The sequence below is a fragment of the Aquarana catesbeiana genome, linkage group LG01, assembly GCF_042186555.1.
Source record: "Aquarana catesbeiana isolate 2022-GZ linkage group LG01, ASM4218655v1, whole genome shotgun sequence".
In the NCBI taxonomy this organism is placed as follows: domain Eukaryota; kingdom Metazoa; phylum Chordata; class Amphibia; order Anura; family Ranidae; genus Aquarana; species Aquarana catesbeiana.
In genome coordinates, this window is record NC_133324.1 from 600,560,487 (window position 1) to 600,584,676 (window position 24,190).

The 24,190-nt window shown below is 45.5% G+C and overlaps 1 protein-coding gene across 1 annotated transcript in view; it reads right to left on the reverse strand.

The window, feature by feature from the left end:
- B4GALT1 (beta-1,4-galactosyltransferase 1) overlaps positions 1–12,510 on the reverse strand; it is a 130,844-nt gene extending 118,334 nt beyond the window's left edge. Inside the window, exon 1 of the mRNA XM_073598754.1 lies at positions 11,989–12,510. Coding sequence (XP_073454855.1) covers positions 11,989–12,325 — 337 coding nt within the window. The 5' untranslated portion in view covers positions 12,326–12,510. The remainder of the gene's footprint in view (positions 1–11,988) is intronic.
- Between the last annotated feature and the right edge of the window lie 11,680 nt (positions 12,511–24,190).

Here is a 24,190-nt window from a genome sequence, read left to right on the forward strand (position 1 = left end):
ACTGTCTCTACAAGAGGCACACTTCCTTTTAGAGACATGAGTGGAGTTTGTTTTTTCTGTAGATTTCTGAAATTACATACAAAACATATTACATTCAGCATGTTTAGTGGAAACAACCCTGGGAGTGTACCAGATCCACCTCTTAGGGAACTGAGCCACCCCCACCCCCTGACCACCCAGGGGGTCTGCCCCTCCTCTAAGTAAGGAACCATACATGAGGGGGAACAATCCTTAGATAGAGAGGACCCCTCCCCAGGGAACTCTTACCTTCGGAAGGCTGGAGATAACGTCCGTATGAGTTGCAGCACCTGCCTCAGACATGACTGCAGGTGGTTGCCTGTGTAGAGTCTCACGCTGTTTGCAAGTGTAGCGACTCACTCCAGTCTGAGCCCAGCCCCCTATCAGCACCGCGACCCGGAAGCCGCGGGTCAAAGGGAGACGTCCGCCCTCCGCCGGAAATGACGTCACCCGTCGTCCGGCCTGCTGGTTCCAAAATTTTGCGGCCTGTACAGGGAGAGCGGACTGTCTCCTTGCTGCGGCCCTGTGGACACGATAGGGATCCCCCGCAACCTGATGCCGCGCTCGACAAGGAAGGGGTGGCTTCTGCTGCGGGTATGTACCGCCATTCTTCTCCTGGAAGCCCCTGATTCCCTAGGGATGCTTTAAGAGGCCACAATCTCCCTGACTGCAACAGGCCTGGTTCCTATGCACAGTGTCTCCCCACCGGAGGAAACACTAATAACTGAGGTCCGGCAGGGGAGGAGAGAATTTATGGGATGGCGGAGTGTTTCCTAGAGGAAGAGGAGGAGACTCTCTATTGTGGCTGTCCTGAATGACGAAAAGGGAAAAAAACCTTCTGCCTTTACAAATCCTTTAAAGCTTGTAGAAAGCCTGCTAGCAGCTTTAAAAAAAAAAAAAAAGCGATAAACACTGGGCGGCATAGTGCTGTAGTGGGTAGCACTCTCGCCTAGCAGTAAAAAGGAATCCCAACCACAACTCTACCTGCCTGGAGTTTGCATGTTCTCCCTGTGCGGGTTTTCCCCGGGTACTCTGGTTTCCTCCACACTCCAAAGACATGCTGGTAGGTTAATTTGGCTTCTGTCCAAATTTGTCCTAGTATATGAATGCGAGTTGGGGACCTTGGATTGTGGGCTCCTTAACCACTTCAATACCAAGCACTTAGACACCTTCCCACCCAGCCCAATTTTCACCTTTCAGCGCTGTTGCAATTTGAATGACAATTGCGCAATCATGCTACACTGTACCCAAACAAATTTTTTTATCATTTTGTTCCCACATATAGCTTTCTTTTGGTGGTATTTGATCACCTCTGCGGTTTTTATTTTTTGCGCAACAAATAAAAAAAGACCGAAAATTTAGAAAAAAAAACAAGTTTTTCTTTGTTTCTGTTAAATTTTTTTGTAAATAAGTACGCTTTCTCCTTCAATAATGGGCACTGATATGGCTGCACTGATGGGCACTGATACGGCGGCACTGATGGGCACCAATGAGGTGGCACTGATGAGGTGGCACTAACGGGCACTGATGATGGGCACTGATAGGCGGCACTGATGGGCACTTGTAGGTGGCATTGATTGGTGTACATGTGTGGCACTGATGGGTACATGTGTGGCACTGATGGGTACATGTGTGGCACTGATGGGTACATGTGTGGCACTGATGGGTACATGTGTGGCACTGATGGGTACATGTGTGGCACTGATGGGTACATGTGTGGCACTGATGGGTGGCACCGATGGGTACATGTGTGGCACTGATGTGTGGCACCGATGGGCACATGTGTGGCACTGATGTGTGGCACCGATGGGCAATGACAGGTGGCACCGATGGGCAATGACAGGTGGCACCGATGGGCAATGACAGGTGGCACTGATAAAGCATTGCTGGGCAGATCATTGACATAATAGTGCCAATCAGTGCCCATTTGGCACTGATTGGCACAGATTGGGCACATGTGGATGGCCATGGGGTACATACCTGGCCATCCACGTTGCCCCTTCCCTGGTGGTCCTAGTGGCATCCCTGGTAGTCCAGTGGGGGGCTGCGCTGATAATCAGCGCAGACCCCCCCCTGCCAGGAGAGCCGCCGATCGGCTCTCCTCTACTTGCGTCTGTCAGACGCGAGTGAGGAAGAGCCGATCAACGGCTCTTCCTATTGACAGCGTGATCAGCCGTGATTGGACACGGCTGATCAGGTGGTAAAGAGCCTCCGCCGGAGGCTTTTTACCAAGATCAGTGTAGCGGTGTGTCAGACTGACACACCGCTCCACCGATCGCCGCGATGCGCGCCCCCGGTGGGTGCGCTGCGGCATGTTATCCTGCTGGACGTCATATGACGTCCAGTCAGGATAACAGAACCACTTCCTGGACGTCAATCCGCTATAGGGCGGGCGGGAAGTGGTTAAGGGTAGGGACTGATGTGAGTGTGCGATGTATGTGTGGAGCGCTGCGTAAATTGACAGCGTCATATGGTTACCTTAAGTAAAAAATAATATAATAGATGAGCATCTTAATGAGACACAATGTACATGGATAGGGACAATTGTAGACACCGACTCAGTTCACTCAGGTTGAACTGGATGGACTTTATTCAACCTTGCTAACTATGTAACACTCATTAGGACCTGTTTTCAACATACAAACTGGAATTGAATGTTACTTTAAAAGCTTCAAACAAAACTTGCTGAAAACTCTGCAAATGCTTTGTCAAAGCTTGCTGTTCACACTGCTTGTATACCAGCTGAAGACTGTGTGAAACATGCCTAGTCATAGAATGAGGATGACATAACTAGCATTTTCAGGAGAAGAGGTCAGCAATCATAGCCTCCATTATTTTCTCACAGCAGGTTATCTTGGAAGCTTGCTCCTTTTTTGTTATGCACTGCATTTTTAAGCAGCAAACCTGCCACGATCAAAAAAAAAAAAAAAAAAAAAAAAAAAGCATAAAAGAATTATTTCCACACAAGGAAACGCACACGAGAAAAAAAAAAAAAAAAAAAAAAAGCATAAAAGAATTATTTCCACACAAGGAAACGCACACGAGAAAAAAAAAAAAAAGAAACCACCCTCGGCAGAACTTCATAAAAGAGTCATGCGATTACCTTGAGGCAGCAACCCCTATAAAAGCATGTAATTGCTGATGGAGCGAATACCTGAGAATGATCAGCCCTGGGCACTGGGTCCATTTGCGGATCGCTTTTCAGAGGCGTTTAACAGGAGGCGAGGGGATTTGTCACCTCCTCACTGTTTTTTTTTTTTTTTTTTAATAAGTGTAAAGGGCCCAACACCAGACTGTAACTATGTGCAATGTACACGGTTGCAGGGCTGTTGCTGCACGCTCCTGTTCAGCTGAATGGGTCGTGCTCGGCATTGGTAGTGTCTGCCGACAGGGGATTTAAAGAGCTTGAAAATAGAGGAGGTTTACAACTTGTGCCTATGGGTAAGCCTTTAATAAGGCTTACCTATAGGTATAGTAAATACCTCCTAAACATTCGCTGTTTCGGAGATATTTACTTTGTACTGCGCTGATGTCACCAGATCATTGGCGCATGAGCTGTGAAGAAATGGCCCTCCATGCCGTTTCTTTACTAGCGAGTGCTGTGACAGGCGGCTCCCGCACGTGAGTGATGTCACGCGACTGCGGCCAGTCACAGCTGGTGTCCGCAGCCCCAGAAGGAAGAGGGGCGAACGTGGATGCGGCCTTCTGCAGGGACAGAGCAGGCTTCGTTTGCAGGTAATGGTCAGTGTGCTGGTATGCAATGCATACTAGCACATTATGCTTTTAATTTGTAGGGAACAAAAAAGGAAGTAAAACCCATCAGGGTTTACTTCCTCTTTAATTGTGTACCACTCAACTAGCTTCCTTTAGAAATCAGCTCAACCACTTATTTTTACCACCCCCAACCGCAAGTGTAAATGACCCTTTATGGTGGCCATACATACTTTAATTTTATTATATGATTCAATTATAAAGATCACATTGGCAAATAACTGAATAGACACAACTTCCATTCCAATTGATTTAGATGGCACTTGAACAAGCTGAGACGGTAAGCCGGGAAAAATTGTTGGCTGCAGAGAGATGATTTTTAGGAGTTTGATCCTATTCTTGATCAATCAAATAAGGTTGCATGGTGACAACAGAGAGCCGGTCATATTTTCCAACTCTTGATCTAAACCCACTTTCTCTCATATCCATCATATTGACAGAATGGGTTGTTGACTATAAATCAGCCACAATAAAAGATAGATTGATAAATTAGTGGGTACAGTTCCGATTTAAGTTAACAGTTTTTCAAACCAGTTACATTCAAGGCATGCCATGAATGATAACTGTCGCAGTTGCTTGTGCTCTTAACAGAACGGTCCTGCTACCAAATGGCTGGTGCCATAACTCAGCACATGTGCACCTTAACAACTGCAACTCAAACAGTGGCTAAGACGGCAGCTTTCTCAGCTGTAGGGCTGAAACAACTAATCGATTATGAAATGAATCGATTACTATTTTCATGATCGGTAAATCGGCCAGTAACATATTGGGGTTAAAAAAAACCTAAAACGAGCCCTTTATAAAAGAGCAAATAATCGCTACTGCAAATATTACTTTCACAGTTCTACACTAAAAAAAATTAACCCCTTACAGTAGTGATTATCTGCTTTTTTTGTACTATATAGGGCTAATTTTAGTTTTTTTAACCCCATTATGTTACTAAACGTCTTAGTCCTGGTTCACATCTATGTGTTTTTTGGTGCTTTTTGCAGAAACGCACTACAGTTCATTTACATGTTTTCCTATGGGACACGTTCACGCAAAATGGTGCTTTTTAGGTTCAATATACTTCAACTGAAAAGCTGCAGAAAAGCATGTAATGCGTTTTTGCAGCAATTTGTGTTTTTTAATCTGCCCAACAACAAATTGGCCAAAAAAATGCAAATCGCAGCAAATTCACGTGCGCAGAAATCAAAACGCACAGCAAAAGGCACTGCAGAAACAGATCAAAAGCAAACTGCATAAGGGCTCTTTCACACGGGGGATCCGTATGTCCGTTTTTCATCCTTCCGTTTTCGGATGAAAAACGGACATACATGTATCCCTATGGAGCGTCGGATGTCAGCGGTGACATGTCCGCTGACATCCGACGCCGCTCCGATCCGAAAAGTGTAACCGAGGAAAAACCTACTTTTCCATCCGTTTTCGGATCGGATGACGACGGACACTACGGTCCGTCATCATCCGATCCCCCATAGGGGAGAGCGGCGCTCTGACAGGTCCATCGCTGCACAGCGTGCAGCGATGGACCTGTCATCTTTCTGCTCAGCGGGGATCGGCGGAGCGATCCCCGCTGAGCCAGCGGGTGTTCACGGGGCGGATCATCACTGATCCGCCCCGTGTGAAAGAGCCCTAAGTGTGTACCGAGCCTTATGCTGGCCACACGGATCAATTTTCAGACGAGAATATTCAGACGAAAAATCTTAGTACATTCGCTGAATGAAAGCACGAACGTTCTTAAAATTACGTTATTTTTGAAGGAAGACATTGTTTTTAATAAAAAAATGTGCTCTTTACCAGATTCACCCTTTAATAGTATATACAGTATATATCCTCTAATAGTATATACAGTATATCTCCTCTAATAGTTTATACAATATATCTCTTCTAATAGTATATACAGTATATCTCTTTTGTCTGTTATTCTCAGAGTGGATTCGATATTTTGCTCCCTAACCATATTGTTGGTTATTTATATTTACCACTGCAGAGATATTTAAGAATAAATTACCTTTTTTTTAAAACTTACACATTAACTAAATTATACACCACACTTTTTTTTTTTAAGGTTATTAACCAAATAATCGATTAATCAAAACAATAATCGACCAACTAATCGATTATGAAAATAATCGTTAGTTGCAACCCTACTCAGCTGTATAAAATAGGAGGGTTTAGCTCTGCTTTAAAGTGTTACAATACACAGATCATCAACTATACACAGGCTCATCCACAGAAAAGAAAAAACTAACATATACCTCCATCTATTCCCCCCTTCCCCTGCTAGGGGACAACTGCCTCAGATTCCAGAATAAAGTGATCAGTAGCTGCAGCCGCTGATGAACAAAACTTTTCCCAGAATATCCCTTCCACAGGTCAACGATCACCTTCTGTTGAGCGGGAATGGCCACACACTGGTTGAAATTCAGATGGTCCCTGCTGAACCATCTGTGTCCCTTGTGCTGCTGTGTCCTTGTTTGGCAGAAATATTCCTATGCCCCACCCCGACAGTCTTCCAGTGCGGCAGGGGTTAACAAAACTAAGGGCGCTGTCGCAGGTTCTCAACAAGAGAGTGTGATTATGCTTACATTGCCCAGCTCAGTGATTTTTATAGAAACTATACAAGAGCATGTGTAAAGGAGGATGGTTAAGATGATGTAACAGACTACACCCTCCATGCATAGAATAGCAGAACTGGATGGCAGGGGAGTACAGATCCCTTAGTTCTAATAACCCTTTTGCTGCCAAAGCCATTTTTGCACACAAAGTACTTAAAGCGGAAGTTCCATTTTTGGGGTTTAAGGGCTCATTTACACTTTCAACACACTTGAACGGCTAGTTTACACTTGCTTCAAAACAAGGCTTCGGACAGCCTTTAAACGCTCTCTGAACGCTGTCACTAAATAAAATGGTTAGCTTACACAGTCCTGTTTACACCTTCCTTTTGCTTTGCTTCAAAAATTATACCCCGTGTGGCTTTAGTGGTGCTTTAAAACCTCCATAGAAGTCTACGGCAAAGCCCCACCAAAGCATCAAGCAAAAGCAGCTTTAAATAGGACTGTAAGCTAACCATTTGAGTTAGTGACAGGAGCTTTGACTGGCATTCAGAGAGCTTTAACAAAGCGAATACGAAGCCTTGTTTAAAGCAAGTGTAAACTAGCCCTAAATGTGTGAAAAATAAATAAATAAACCGCGCAGCTCCTGCGCATGTGCTACACTCTTAGAACACAGGCTGTAGTGGAGATTTCAGGATAGCTGTGAGAGGGGGATGTGAAGCTGGGTCTGCTCCTGCATGAGATAAGTAACTGAGGGGTTGGTCACTCACAGCAGAAGAAAGCAACATTCTTACTGAGAAAAGATAAGAGAATTCTTCAGAGCTGGATTAACTCTTCATGGCAAGACTAGGCACAGATGACATGACATGCTCGCCTGTACCAGGAAGAAATCTTAATTTAAAAAAAAAAAAAAATTATCAGGTTTATATCCACTTTAAGCTTAAAAGTGGTTGTAAACCCACAGGGGAAAAAAAAAAACCTGTAAGACAAAAAGGCATAATGAGCTAGTATGCTAGGCATACTAGCTCATTATGATATACTTACCTTAGATCTAAGCCCCCACTTTGGCTGGCGACATGTCCCCCGGAGTTACTTCTGGGCATCGCGGACTCCAGCACTGTGAGTGACCGGAGCCGCAAAGACGTTACTCTCTCGCATGCGCGCAGGAGCCGCCAGTAACGGCACACTAGCTGAAGGAAGAACCGGCACGTACTCTTCAGTGCGCATGTGCCGATAATGTCGGCACATGTGTACACAGTAAATATCTCCTAAACTATTTCGGTTTAGGAGAAATTCAAAGTAGCTACAGGTAAGCCTTAATATAGGCTTACTTGTAGTCTTCACTCAGAGAAGGAGCCCTGGGACACTGCAGCACTAGAGTGGAGGGGAGCATAGTTCCACATTAAACCATGCAAGGCAGGAAGACTATGGCACATTCAAGTAGGGCTGCAATTAACGATTATTTTCATAATCGATTGTTTTGATTAATAACCTTAACCACTTGCCGACCGCCGCACATAACTTTACCAGCGGATATCGTTGTTATGGCAGCAGCTAACTGCCATAACCCCAGTATCCCCGTTTTCGTGCAGCGGTCGGCTACAAGATAAAAAAGTGGTCTCTGCGGCAGATTCACCACGAGATCACTTTTATCGGTGGTGGGAGAGGGCCCCCCCTACTGCCGCGATCCGTTGCCCTCCGCCGCTTACCGGAACCGTCGGTAGCGGAGGAGGCGATCGCGTCTGTCCTCTAGCTGTGCCTGGAGACGAGTGAGAGGAAGATGGCGTCACTCGTCTCCATGACACTGCAGGGCGGAAGCGACGTCAAAACGTCACTCCTGCCCATACGTCTTAAAGGCATATTTTTTTCAATGTCATGTCAGTGACTTTTTTTTTTTTATTGCATTTTAGTGTAAATATGAGATCTGAGGTCTTTTTGACCCCAGATCTCATATTTAAGAGGACTTGTTATGCTTTTTTCTATTACAAGGGATGTTTACATTCCTTGTAATAGGAATAAAAGTGACACATTTTTTTAAACAGTGTAAAAATAAATAAAATCATATAAAATAAGAAAAATTAAAAAAAAAAAAATTAAACGCCCCGTCCCAACGAGCTCGCGCACAGAAGCGAACGCATACGTGAGTAGGGCCCGCATGTGAAAACGGTGTTCAAACCACACATGAGGTATCGCCACAATCGGTAGAGCGAGAGCAATAATTCTAGCCCTAGACCTCCTCTGTAACGAAAAACATGCAACCTGTACAATTTTTTAAAACGTCGCCTATGGAGATTTTTGAGGGTAAAAGTTTGACGCCATTCCACGAGCGGGCACAATTTTGAAGCGTGACATGTTGGGTATCAATTTACTCAGCATAACATTATCTTTCACAATATGAAAAAAATGGGCTAACTTTACTGTTGTCTTATTTTTTTATTCGAAAAAGTGAATTTTTTCCAAAAAAATCGCGCTTGTAAGACCGCTGCGCAAATACGGTGTAAAAAAAAAGTATTGCAATGACCGCCATTTTATTCTCTAGGGTGTTAGAAAAAAAACAATATATAATGTTTGGGGGTTCTAAGTAATTTTCTAGCAAAAAAAAACTGTTTTAAACATCTAAATTCCAAAACGAGGCTGGTCCTTAAGTGGTTAAAGAAAAAAAAGTGTGCTGTATAAATTTAGTTATGTAAAGTTAAAAAAAGAAAAAAAAAAAAAAGGCAATTTTTTTTCTTGAATATCTATATGCAGTGGTAAATAAAATATAACCAACTAGTGTCAGAATTGGCCTGGTAGGCAAGTGGTTAAACCCATTAGGGCTTCCCTGAAGGAGGGCATCCCCTATTGAGAATCCTGGTGGTATTTTTCACCTAATCCTTGGGATCGATATTGTACTCAGCAGCACTATATTTTGTATTGTGTGGTTATCAGCACTACACTCAGTGTGGACTTTTGCACAGCAATTTGGATTTTTTGCACAAGAGATTTATCATTTGTGTTTGTCCATATTTGTATATACATTTGTTTTCTTGGAGATTTTTGGGGTATGGGTATAGTATTTTGATAGCGCCACATCATATCACTTGATCAGATCAATCGACTTGCGTACAACCAACCTGTCGGTTTTTTTCTGAATGATCAGCGCCGCTAGCTATAGCTGGTCATTAGTGGTGCAACGGATCGTCACCGATCCTTGATCCAAACAGTCAACCTGTTCAGATCGGCATACCACGCGATCCGCGAAACGTTCAGCTGCCTCGGCCTTAGGAAAGGCCACGGCTTCAGCCTAGCTCCGGCCATCTTGGCACACCCGGCGACGGTGGTGAGCTGCGCGCTGACGTCATCACCCCTCTGGCCGTTGTAACGATATATTCGGCGACCCATCGCATTTTGCTACGGAAGTGATGTCCCGTCGCTGCCATCCTGCTACACCCCACACTTGTCCACAGTAAGGATACACTAAGAAGGGGGAAAGCGGACATGTTACCCCCACCGGAGTTTTGCATTTTTTCACGTATTTATAACAGTAAAGTCAATTTATATAGTGAAATACAGGACTTACAACTCCGTCTGACTACTTAGATCTTGAATTTTAAAAGCAGCGTCAGCCCTGCTCATTTCACAGGTTTGCTAATCTGAAAGAAGTTTGCTGCTTTTAAAATTCAACAGCTAAGCAGTCAGACAGAGTTCTAAGTCCTGTATTTCACTATATAAACTGACTTTACTGTTATAAATACTTGTAAAATGCAAAACTACGGTGGATGTAACAACATGTCCGCTTTCCCCCTTCTTAGTGTATCCTTAGTGTGGGGTGTAGCAAGATGATGGCGACCGAACGTCACTTCCGTAGCAAACTGAGATGGGTCGCCGAATATGTAGTTACACCGGCTTCTATTCTGGTAAGGTAAGACTAAACACTAGTCTTCCTATACTATATACAGTGGGGAGATGTCTGTGGATATTACAGCAGCGCGGGGAGGACGACGACGTGGATATTACAGCGGGGGGGGGACGTGGATATTACAGCAGCGCGGGGAGGACGACGACGTGGATATTACAGCAGCGCGGGGAGGACGACGACGACGTGGATATTACAGCAGCGCGGGGAGGACGACGACGTGGATATTACAGCAGCGCGACGACGACGACGTGGATATTACAGCAGCGCGGGGAGGACGACGACGACGTGGATATTACAGCAGCGCGGGGAGGACGACGACGTGGATATTACAGCAGCGCGGGGAGGACGACGACGTGGATATTACAGCAGCGCGGGAGACCGTGGATATTACAGTGGGGAGATTTTTTTTTTGCTGAACCGAAAAATTATCCGATCCGTGACTCTGATCCGAGGAACGATCCGAACCGTGAGTTTTTTGATCCGTTGCACCCTTACTGGTCATTGTATTCGGATGGAGGGGAAGGTCCCCTACTGTCAGAATACAACAAAAAGAGGACTTCCCCATCAAGATCGATTGTGTGGCTGGGGGAATCAGCTCGCTTTTTTTTTTTGTCCTTGAATAAAAAAAAAATGTAAAAAATTAAAAAAAACACACACACACACCTACTTAAGCGCAAGAAAAAAGTTCAAGAGAAATGCATTCCTTTAAATTCTATACGTCTTCAGACTGGACAGTTGCGCTTCCATTGTGGTGTTAAACTCACTTGCTGCATTTTTAATCAGTTAAAAAAGTGGCACCACCCCGTTGAAATGCATTGAAAACACATCCATAATTGCACCCATGTTTGAGTCACATGACCTATGAAAACACACCACATAAGCACCGTAAAATCACGTACGTTTTCTGCACTATTATCACCACCATTTTCTCTATTGGCAAAATGCCGAAAATGCCATTTCCTGGGGCTAATCAGGTCAGCCTAGGGTTCGTAGGCTGACATGATGAGCTCCAAAGAAAGGAAATTTACCGCGAGTATGGTAACAAATTTTCCGTATTCCTGGGGCTAATCAGGTCAGTGTACGAACCCTACGCTGATATGATGAGCTCTCAGATAAGAAAAATGATGGTAAGCATGGTAACAATTTCCCGTATTCCTGGGGCTAATCAGGTCAGTGTACGAACCCTAGGCTGACACGATGAGCTCCCAGATAGGGAAAATTACGGTAAGTATGGTAACAATTTTATGTATTCCTGGGGCTAAGCAGGTCAGTGTACGAACCCTACGCTGAGATGATGAGATCCCAGATAAGAAAAATGATGGTAAGTATGGTAACAATTTTTCATATGTTCCTGGGGCTGAGCAGGTCAGTCTACGAACCGTAGGCTGAAATGAGGAGATCCCAGATAAGGAAAATTACATTAAGTATGGTTTACAATTTTTTGTATTCCTGGGGCTAAGCAGGTCAGTCTACGAACCCTAGGCTGACCAGATGAGCTCCCAGGAAAGGAAAATGATGGCAAGCGTGGCAACAATTTTCCGTATTTCGGCTGCTGCTATTTTAGTATATCTCTAGATAATAATTGGATGAACTGTTGCGATCGTCTCTTGAAAGCTGTGTACGAATGTTCAGATTATTGGACGGTCGCTTTCGAAAGCGGTATTTTTGGTACAATTTTGCGTACTAGGCATAGACTTTTTTCTACAGGTGTAGAGACAGTTTAATAAGAGTAGGACTGGTTCTTACCCAGCAAAGGGGAGCTTTCCGGGCAGCCTGGCACCGGAGTAGTGACCAGGAGAGGTGGCCGAGCGGTGGTCTTCAAGCCTTGGCCTTCCATAGCCTTGGAGATGACCTGTGTGGAGACGTTGAGTGGTGGTCCTCCCGTGGTGAGGTTCCTGTTGGAGTTCTGCCGTTGTTGGTTCTCGATGAAGTACTGGAAGAAGATGAGCTCTCCTCCGGACACATAGTAGACCAGAGTAACGGTGAGGTGAAGGGCGCAGAAGAACACCAACAACTTACACGCTTTCTGCAGCGAGGTGCCGGGCAGTACGGCAACCGAGCCTTGTAATAACGGCTCTTTCATCCTGAGGCGCACACACACAACCAACTCCTTCCACACTTCTCCACGAGCCTCCTCACCGTCCCACAGGTCCCCGCGGTCACACTGACAAACTCAAGGCGCACATTGCTCTCAGCTGACTTCTCTAGATTGCAACATCCATCGCTACGTACACGGGAACCGTTCGGACTGACGTCACGGGAGGGCGTGTCTGCTGAGACCCTAATTTGGTCCTTCCGAGGCCCCGCCCTCTTCCCTAACAGGCAGAGAAGATGAGGTTTGTGCTGAGTTCTGAGAGCTGTGAGGGAGAATCAAGTTCTGCTGGTTTCTGGATGGCAGAGTTATCTATTATGTTCTAATATCAAAGACAGCCAAAGGATACAAATTTCGACGAGATAGTTCCTTCAAATAAGCCAGCAATAAAAAAGAGCCAATATGAGATCATTGTCCTGGAGGAGCTTCATGTACTACACGTTTCCTTTCAGCGCTAATCATTTCTGAGGGTGGATTATGGAGGTGATAAAGATATATTATTTCATGGTGTTTGAGGCTGATTATTAACCAACAACCTCTCCTCTATAGTATACTGTAAGCCAATATTCTTCTTTTTTTTTATTATTATATACACATTACAGTCAAAGAAGCGGCTCCTACAGGCTTTGTGCCTGGAAACTCCCCTCCATGTTAGCCAATGTATCCATGTACACTATGACGTGTTCAGGCACATCATTCCTTTAATCCAGGGCATACATTCATTCCACAAGTTCTCCAGTTGATTAACCACCTAAACCCCCCTCCTGCCCACACCAATTTTCAGTTTTTAGCGCTGTCACTCTTTGAATGACAATTGCGCGGTCATACAGCACTGTACACAAATGACATTTTTATCATTTTTTCCCCCACAAATAGAGCTTTCTTTTAGTGGTATTTGATCACCACTGGGTTTTTCATTTTTTGTTAAAACATTTTTTAAAAGACCGATTTAAAAAAAAAATACAAAACCGTTTTATATTTTGGTAATAAATTTTACAAACAGGTAATTTTTCTCCTTCATTGATGTACACTGATGAGGCTACACTGATGGGCACTGATAGGCTGCGCTGATGGGCAACGATAGGCTGCATTGATGGGCACTGATAAGGCTGCACTGATGGGCACTGATAAGGCGGCACTGATGGGCACTAATATGCGGCACTAGTGGGCACTGATAGGTGGCATTGGTGGGCAATGTTTGGTGGCATTGGTGGGCACTGATGGGTGGCACTGATAGGCATTGATAGGTGGCACTGAAGGGCACTAATAGCTGGCACTGATAGCTGGCACTGATGGGTGGCAGTGATGGGTACTGATGGGTGGCAGTGATGGGCACTGATCGGAACTGGTAGGTGACACTGATAGGTGGCACTGATTGGCACCACTGATGGGCATTGATAGGTGGCACTTGTGGGCACTGATAGGTGGCACTGATGTACTGTGGGCACTGACTGGTGGGCACTGATTGGTGGCACTGATTGCTGGCATTAGCAGGAGGTACTGGTGGGCACAGAGGCTCTTCCTCTTCGGGACCGATGTCCCTGCAAACAGAAGCCGGCGATCGCCTTTTTTTTTCTTGTACAAAGATTTTTATTGAACAAATACATCAACATGTCAGTACAAAGAGATCATGAAAGACACATTTAGTGTACATAGTCCAGAAAATGGTAAGCTAACATTAATAATGATCTAGAAAATTAGAGTCTGTGACAGGACATCAAATTACATTTGGCTGTATATGAAATCCGCATACACTGACACCCGAAGTGCCAGGGTCTGCCACCATTCAAACATAATGGTAATGTATATAATACCAACTGAATACAAAATGAGAAATGTATAGAATATCTCATTAATGCGAAAATAAGCATAAAAAAATAACAAGTGTTCACGAGATAATTCACAGCATGTGTCTGAGCCCGGTAGGACAAGGCCTGTGGGCTATAAAAACTCAAGAAGGAGGGAGTAAAAAGAGAGAAATTAGAGAAATTACTGAAGATAGAGACCGAGTGAAGACAAAGCAAAAGTATAGACTATAGAAAGTGGGGGAAGTATCAGAAAATGAAGAGAGAAAAAGTAAAGAAAAAAAAAAAAGGGGGGAAGCGGGTAGTCCACGGGGTGGGGAGGACGGAGCCGTACTAAAGGGATAGTAAAGTCGAATCAAACCGGGAGGGATGGGAATATGTTACCCATGGTTGCCAAACCCGAAGGAATTTATCATGCGTGTCTGATGCCACTGCCGTCAGTTTTTCATTAACCATAATATCATTTATGCGATTTTTAACTGCCTCGAAGCTGAGAGCCGGGGATTTCCAGGCCTTTGCTATGGTTAATTTAGTTGCAGTAAAAATGTGGGATGCCAATTGGCGTTCTGGTCTTAGCCGCTCCACAATCGGTTACCCCAAGATCGCTTCAAAAGGATCCCTTTTTATATTGGTATAGAAGAGGTTGCGAAGCAATGCATAAACTCTGACCCATAATCTACAGGCCCTGGGGCACTGCCACCAAATGTGTGCCATTGTACCCTCCTGGGAACACCCGCGGAAGCATAAAGGAGATTAAGTTGGGATAAAACTGGCCAATCTGGCTGGAGTGTAAAATACCATCTATACAAAAGCTTATAAGCGTTTTCCAAAAAAAGTACGTTTTTGGAGCATTTGGACAGTGTGATAGTCATGACCTGCCAGTCCTCAGGGTCCAATCTCTTCCCTAATTCCGCCTCCCACTGAAGGTGGTAAGGTCGCAGGGGTGGTCTTTTGGAGCGTATTATAGCCGCATATATTAAGGAAATCAAGCCTGAGGACTGGGGTCGCGATCTGCAAAGACTTTCGAATGGAGTTAACATGTAGGGGGTGGATTGAGATTTTATGAGGGTGTGGAGGAAATGGGAAATTTGTACATGGCTGTAATGCTCCCTAAGGGGGATATTGTGAGATGAGCGCAGGGCTGCAAATGGGATTATCTTAGTAGAAGTAGGCATAGAGTGGACATCAATAAAATCATTCTCAATCCACCACGAAAATTGCAATACATTATCTCGGCCTGGAGGAAATAGTGGACAATGAAAAAGGCGCAACAAGGGAAGGTAAGGTGCGAAGAGATCAAACCCGCCGAATATTTAACGGAGTCCCATAAGCGAAGAGAGTGGGCTAGGCACGGGCCCATAGTGGTTGGGCGGTGGGCTGGAGGGAGCCAAGGAAGGGAGGCTAATGGTATCAGATATGTATTCACCAGATCAATAGTGGCCCATAATGGCAATTGCTGCTTTTCATGAAGATGAGATAATGGGGCAATAGCCGCAGCCGTATTATAGGCATGCAGGTTGGGTACTGAAAGGCCACCATTGATCTTGTGAGCATATAACACCTGCCGGTTGATCCTAGGTTTTATGGAGCCCCAAATAAATTGCATGATTTTGCGTTGATGTACTCGAAGCATATGAAGGGACCTGGACCGGTAAGACCCGAAAGTAGTATAGTAGCTTCGGAAGATATGTCATACGAATGGTGCAATCCTCCCAAACCAGGATAATGGAAGGGTGGACCAGGAGTCAAGCATGGCCGTCAGTTTACGAAACAGTGATGGGTAATTGGCTTGGTATAGATCAGTGTATTTTGTATTTTGGAGTGAGCCGGATCCCAAGATAAGGTAGCGTTTCCAACCATTGGAAGGGGAATGTGGATTGCAGAGTCCCTAACACAGAGGAGGATAAGTTGATAGACATTGCTCTAGACATATTAGAGTTAACTGATAGGCCCGAAAAGGTAGCAAAAGTGTCTAAGAGAGAAAGCAAATTCGGGAGAGAAATTAATGGTTTGGTGATGGTCAGCAGGATGTCATCCGCAAATAGTGATAACTTATGCGGAGTGCCTGCCACCTCCACCCCCGCTATGTCGGGGTGAGATCGGATGGCGCCTTTTTTTTTCTTCTCACGCTGTCAGCGTGAGAAGAAAAAAAAAACGATTACCAAGCCCTTGTTTACATCACGTGATCAGCTGCCATTGGCTGACAGCTGATCACGTGGTAAGGGGTCAGGATCGGCACCTTACTCGGATCTGTGATCACCCGAGTCTCATTGACTCGGGTGATCACAGCGGGCGCCCCCTTCAGGGGGGCATGGCCAGCTTTGAAAGGGGAGGACGTCGATAGACGGCCTCCCGGCAAAGCAGATCCGCGCTGTAGCCGTCATTCGGCTATAGCGCGGATCTGAACCGGTTAAGATGGTAATTAACTATTTATGGCCCGTACACACGATCCGAATATCGTACGACAGATCGTACGACTTTTTCTGCTTAATAGTCGCAAGTAGAAATGAATTAGGTAACTAAAGTCACAAAAATTCTCGTACGACAGAAAAAAAAACAAAAAACGGAAGCGATGTCATGTGTTGTAATGTATTTGTATTGTATTTTCGGACAACAACTATACAGACTAAACGAAAATCGCATGATCTGGTATCGTACGAGGAAAATTTTTGTGCTTGTCCAATCGAATAATAATCAGATGAACTGTCGTGATCAGCTCTCAAAAGTAGTGTACGCGATCCAAAATCGTACGATTCTTCCTCGGGCGACAGTTTTCGTATGATATTCGGATCATGTGTACGGGCCATTAAGGACCGAGCCTCTTTCTGAGATTTGTTGTTTACAAGTTAAAAACAGGTTTTTTTTTGCTAGAAAATTAATTAGAACCCCCAAACATTATACATTTTTTTTTCTAACACCCCAGAGAATAAAATGGAGGTCGTTGCAATACTTTCTGTCACACCGTATTTGCGCAGTGGTCTTACAAGCACACTTTTTTTGGAAAAAATACACTTTTTTGAATTAAAAAATAAGACAACATTAAAGTTAGCCCAATTTTTTTTTTTTTTATTGTGAAAGATAATGTTACGCCAAGTAAATTGATACCCAGCATGTCATGCTTCAAAATTGCGCCCGCTCGTGGAATGGCGACAAACTTTTACCCTTATAAATATCCATAGGCGATGTTTAAAAAATTCTACAGGTTGCATGTTTTGAGTTACAGAAGAGGTCTAGGGCTAGAATTATTGATCTCGCTCTACCGATCGCGGCAATACCTCATGTGTGTGGTTTGAACAGCGCTTTCATATGCTTCTGCACACGAGCTCGGTGGGACGGGGCGTGTTTACATTTTTTTTTCTTATTTATTTTACCTTTTTTTTTTTTTTTTTTTTTTTTTACACTGTTCTTTCAAAAAAAATGTGTCACTTTTATTTCTATTACAAGGAATGTAAACATCCCTTGTAATAGAAAAAAAGCATGACAGGACCTCAGCCCCCTTTCACACTTATACGACTAGTCCTGCCGACTTCAAAGTAGCTCCTGCACTACTTTTTTTCTGAAGTCGGATCAAAGTCGGATTCCGTATTAACTGATCCGACTTTGGCATGCGACGTTTGCATAAAGGGGACCTCCACGCCAATTTTTTTTTAAAGAAAAAAACAGCATGGGTTCCCCCTTCATGAGCATACCAGCCCTTCGGGCTGGTATGGATTTTAAGGGGAAACCCACGCCGAAAATCCCCCCCCCCCAAAACCCATACCAGACCCTTATCCGAGCACCAGCCTGGCCAGTCAGGAAACGGGGTGGGGACGAGCGAGCGCCCCTCCCCCTCCTGAGCCGTACCAGGCCGCATACCCTCAACATGGGGGGTGGGTGCTTTGGGGCAGCACCTTGCCCCCATGTTGATGAGGACAAGGGCCCCTTCCCGACAACCCTGGCCATTGGTTGTCGGGGTCTGCGGGCGGGGGCTTATCGGAATCTGGGAGCCCCCTTTAATAAGGGGGCCCCCAGATCCCGGCCCCCCACCCTCTGTGAATGAGTATGGGGTACATCGTACCCCTACCCATTTACCTGGGGGGAAAAAAGTGTCAATAAAAAAAACACACTAGACCGTTTTTTAAAGTAATTTATTAGCCAGCTCCGGGGGTCCTCTTCCGACTTCGGGGGTCTCTTCCGACTTCTCCGCTCTCTTCTCCTGCTCTCTGGTGTCTTCTCCCGCTCTCCAGTGCCTTCTGCCGGGCTCCTCCGCTATTTTCTTCCAGCTCTTTTGCTAGCGGTGGCCCTGTCTTCTCTGTCGTCTTTCTCCCTCTTCTCTTCTTCCGATGTTGAAAAGAAGACGATGGAGAAGACCGGGCCAACGCTAGCAAAAGAGCAGAAGATAGCGGAGGAGCCCGGCAGAAGACACCGGAGATCGGGAGAAGAACTGGAGAGCGCGGAGAAGAGGCCGGAGAGCGTGGAGAAGTCGGAAGAGACCCCCAAAGTCGGAAGAAGACCCCCGGAGCTGCCTAATAAATTACTTTAAAAGCCTGTCTAGTGTGTTTTTTTTATTGACACTTTTTCCCCCCTCAGGTGAATCAGTAGGGGTATGATGTACCCCATACTCATTCACATAGGGTGGAGGGCCGGGATCTGGGGGCCCCCTTATTAAAGGGGGCTCCCAGATTCCCAGATGATAGCTTGCACTGATGGGTGGCAGTGATGGGTACTGATGGGTGGCAGTAATGGGTACTGATGGGTGGCAGTGATGGGCACTGATCGGCACTGGTAGGTGACACTGATAGGCAGCACTGCTAGGTGGCACTGATAGGTTGCACTGATGTACTGTGGGCACTGATTCGTGGCACTGATTGCTGGTATTGGCAGGTGGTACTGGTGGGCACAGAGGCTCTTCCTCTTCGGGACTGATGTCCCTGCAAACAGAAGCCGGCGATCGCCTTTTTTTCTTCTCACGCTGTCAGCGTAAGAAGAAAAAAAAACGATTACCGAGCCTCTGTTTACATCATGTGATTAGCTGTCATTGGCTGACAGCTGATCACGAGGTAAAGGGTCAGGATCAGCACCTTACTGGGATCTGTGATCACCCGAGTCTCATTGACTCAGGGGGGAGTGGCCAGCTTTGAAATGGGAGGACGTCAATAGACGGCCTACCGGCAAAGCAGATCCGCGCTGTAGCCGTCATTTGGCTATAGCACGGATCTGAACAGGTTAAGATGGTAATTAACCACTTATGGCCCGTACACACGATCCGAATATCGCACGACAGATTGTACGACTTTTTCCGCTTAATAGTCGCAAGTAGAAATGAATTAGGTAACTAAAGTCACAAAAATTCTCATACGACAAAAAAAAAAAAACACGGAAGCGAAGTCATGTGTTGTAATGTATTTGTATTGTATTTTCGGACAACAACTATACAGACTATACGAAAATCGCATGATCTGGTATCGTACGAGGAAAATTTTTGTGCTTGCCCAATCGAATAATAATCAGATGAACTGTCGTGATTAGCTCTCAAAAGTAGTATACGCGATCCAAAATCGTACGATTCTTCCTCGGGCGACAGTTTTCGTATGATATTCGTATCATGTGTACGGGCCATTAAGGACCAAGCCTCTTTCTGAGATTTGTTGTTTACAAGTTAAAAACAGTTTTTTTTTGCTAGAAAATTAATTAGAACCCCCAAACATTATAAATTTTTTTTTCTAACACCCCAGAGAATAAAATGGAGGTCGTTGCAATACTTTCTGTCACACCGTATTTGCGCAGTGGTCTTACAAGCGCACTTTTTTTGGAAAAAATACACTTTTTTGAATTAAAAAAATAAGACAACATTAAAGTTAGCCCAATTTTTTTTTTTTTTATTGTGAAAGATAATGTTACGCCAAGTAAATTGATACCCAGCATGTCACGCTTCAAAATTGCGCCCGCTCGTGGAATGGCGACAAACCTTTATCCTTATAAATATCCATAGGCGAAAGGTGAAAAAGGTGAAGGTGAAAAAACACAAACCTTTACAACCCCTTTAAATATGAGATCGGGGGTCAAAAAGACCTCAGATCTCATATTTACACAAAAATGCAAAAAAATAAATAAATAAATAAAATGGTCATTTAATAAAATGGCCTTTTAACCGCTTGCCGACCAGTGCACACCGATTTACGTCGGCAGAATGGTGCTGGTGGGCAAAAGGGTGTACAGGTACATCCCCTTTAAAAAGTGATGTCACGGGGCGCGCGCGCCACGGTCACTATGACCGCGGGTCCCGCGGACTTGATGTCCGCGGGTGCCCACGATCGTGTCACGGAGAGGAAGAACAGGGAGATGCTTTTGTAAACAAAGCATTTCCCCGTTCTGCTTAGTGACAGGACAGTGATCACAGCTCTCTGTCATCGAGAGCAGTGATCACTGTCCTGTGTGTTAAAGCCCAGCTCCCTAACAGTTAGAATCACTCCCTAGGGCACACTTTACCCCTTCACTGCCCCCTATTGGTTAACCCCTTTACTGCCAGTGTCATTTACAAATAAATCAATGCATTTTTTAGCATCAATCGCTGTATAAATGACAATGGTCCCAAAATAGTGTAAAAAATGTCCGATGTGTCCGCCATAACGTCGCAGTCCCGATAAGAATCACAGATCGCCGCCATTACTAATAAAAAAAAAAAATTAAAAATAAAAATGCGATAAAACTATCCCCTATTTTGTAGACGCTATAAATTTTGTGCAAACCAATCAATATACATTTATTGTGATTTTTTATCAAAAATATGTAGAAGAATACATATCGGCCTAAACAGAGGAAAAAAATAGTTTTTTTAGATATTTTTGGGGGATATATATTATAGCAAAATGTAAAAAATATTGCGTTTTTTTCAAAATTGTCGCTCTTTTTTTTTTTATAGCGCAAAAAATAAAAACAGCAGAGGCGATCAAATACCACCAAAAGAAAGCCCTATTTATGGGAAAAAAAGACGTCAATTTTGTTTGGTTACAACGTAGCATGACCGCGTAATTGTTAGTTAAAGCGACGCAGCGCCGAATCACAAAAAGTGCTCTGGTCCGGAAGGGGGTAAAATCCTCCGGGGCTGAAGTGGTTAAGAGCTATGGGCGGAAGTGACGTTTTGACGTTGCTTTTGCCCTGCAATGGTATGGAGACGGGTGGGGGCCATCTTCCCCTCACTCGTCTCCATAGCAAGGAAGGAGAAGGATCTGATCGCCTCCACCGCTACCGGCGGCTCTGGTAAGCGGCAGAGGGTGGCGGGGGGTTGCCCCTTTCCCACCGCCGATACAGTGATCTTGCGGCGAATCCACAGCAGAGACCACTATTATCGGAAACCGGACCGCCCAATGAAGAAGAGGATACCAGGGTTATGACAGCTAGCTGCTGCCATACTGCCATAACAAAGATATCCCTCTTCTAAGTTAGGACGTATATCGGCGTGCGGTGGTCCGGAAGTGGATAAACTCACTTGGTGCCTTATCTGCATTAAATCAGCCTCAGAACCTGTGTAATTAATATGTGTCCTGGATTAAAGGGATGATGTGGCAACCACAGGCAGGAAAAAAACCCCCACCGAACACATTTTTGAGAGGAGCTAGTGCCCCAAAGTCAGGTCCTGCAAGAACGCATGGAAACACTGTTCCCGTTAGCAGCCATGTCCTGCAGGACTGGCCTCAAGTATGCAAGAAAAGGAGGACGTCCATGCCAATGGGTGGCGGTCTGCCCCGAGTGCCATACATGGGGAGGGGGTGGGTGTAATCCCAGCGCGCCCATCCTTCTCTCCTTTAGTCTTCCTCCTCCAGTGGCCGCTATATTATACAGGCTCAGCAGCCTTAATTAAATGCCGGATCGCGCTCGCCAATCTGCAGCGCTAGATCCCAGCTGCAATACTGTTATTGGATGCTAGAACCGCCGTTGTCCCAGCAACCAATGACATCACCTGTCCCCCCTCTTCAGCAAGTTTTCCTTCCACCCAGCTCCTGCCCCCTGCAGCACACTCCTTCTTCAAGCTCCGCACCTGCCCCCTACCTGCAAGGACTTATCCGGATAAGCTTTTCAACTTGGTGATGGTTCACAACTCTGATGAGGCCACTCTGATGGGGGAACTCTGATCGGGTCACTCTTTTGGGGGTCACTCTTTTGGGGACACTCTGATGGGGTCACTCTGATAGGGACACTCTGAGGGGGTCACTCTGATGGGTCATTCTTTTGGAGGAACTTTGATGGGGACACTCTGATGGAGTCATTCTTTTGGGGGCACTCTGATGGGGGCACTTTTATGGGGTCACTCTGATGGTGTCACTCTTTTGGGGACATTCTGATGGGGTCGTTCTTTTGGGGGAACTCTGATGGGGACACCTGCTCTCTGATGGGGCACTCTGATGGGTGAACTCTGATGAGGACACTTTGATGAGGACACTCTGATGGGGACACTTGCTCTCTGATGGGGGAACTCCGGGGCACTCTGATGAGGACATCTGCTCTCTGATGGGACACTCTGATGGGGACACCTACTCTCTGATGGGGGCACTCTGACGGGGGACACCTGCTCTCTGATGGGGCACTCTGATGAGGATGCTCTGATGGGAACACAGGCTCTCTGATGGGGCACTCTGATGGGGGAACTCTGATGGGGACACCTGCTCTCTGATGGGACTCTCTGATGGGGACACCTGCTCTCTGATGGGGACGGCTGTTCTCTGGTAGGGGCATTGGTAGGGCCACATTGCTGGGCACTGGTAAGGCCGCATTGCACTGATTAGCCTGCATTGCTGGGCACTGGTGAGGCTGCAATGCTGGTCACTGATCAGGCTGTATTGCTGGGCACTGGTCAGGCTGCATTGCTGGGCACTGGTGAGGCTGCATTGCTGGGCACTGATGAGGCTGCATTTGCTGGGCACTGGTAAGGCTGCATTGATGGGCACTGGTAAGGCTGCATTGATGGGCATTGGTGAGGCTGCATTGATGGGCACTGGTAAGGCCACATTGCTGGACACTGGTAGGACTGCATTTGATGGGCACTTATCAGACTGCATTTGATGGGCACTGGCAAGGCTGCATTTGATGGGCACTGGCAAGGCTTCATTTGATGGACACTGATCAGGCTGCATTTGATGGGCAATGGTAAGGCTGCATTTGATGGGCACTGATCAGGCTGCATTTGATGGACACTAGTAAGGCTGCATTGATGGGCACTGATCAGGCTGCATTTGATATGCACTGTGGAGTGAGCGACCTGGTGCCTGGGCCCCACTTTGCACAATCAATACAGGCAGCCTGAGGAGAGGGGCCCCGGGCCAGGACACTCACTACTCCTGACCTCAATCCTCTGCACAGACCAACACATGTGTGCGGACACCTTGAGCAGGGCCAGATTAACATAGGGGCTATTGGAGCTGCAGCTCCAGGCCCCTTTCTCAAGATAGGCCCATTTGCCCCCCCCCCCAAAAAAAAAGATAGACTTTGAGGGTTGTAGCTCAGTGACCAGGGGTCACAGAGACCCCACATGTGGGGGGTAGGTAGCTGAAGACCTACTCCAGCACTGGTTAAAATATGGGGCTGCTATCATCTATGGTTCCAGAGATACAGGGCTGCTTGTGCAGCCTGTCAGAAGCTACATACAGAGCGGCCAGTTTAAATACAAGCTGGTACACTCTGCAGCAGACTGAGAGGAAAAGCTCAGTGCTTATAATAATTATTTGTATATTACTTACGGTAATTAACCCCTTGCCACCCAGGCCAATTCTGACACTTCTCTCCTACATGTTAACATCATCATTTTTTTTTGCTAGAAAATTACTCAGAACCCTCAAGCATTATATATATTGTTTTAGCAGACACCCTATGGAATAAAATGATGGTCTTTACAACTTTTTATGTCACACGGTATTTGCGCAGCAATTTTTCAAACTTCTTTTTTGGAAGGAAACTGTTTCATTCATAAAAAAAACATTAAAGTTAGCACAATTTTTTTGTATACTAAGCGATGCTTTAAATTTTTTTACAGGTTACATGTTTAGAGTTACAGAGGAGGTCTAGTGCTAGAATTATT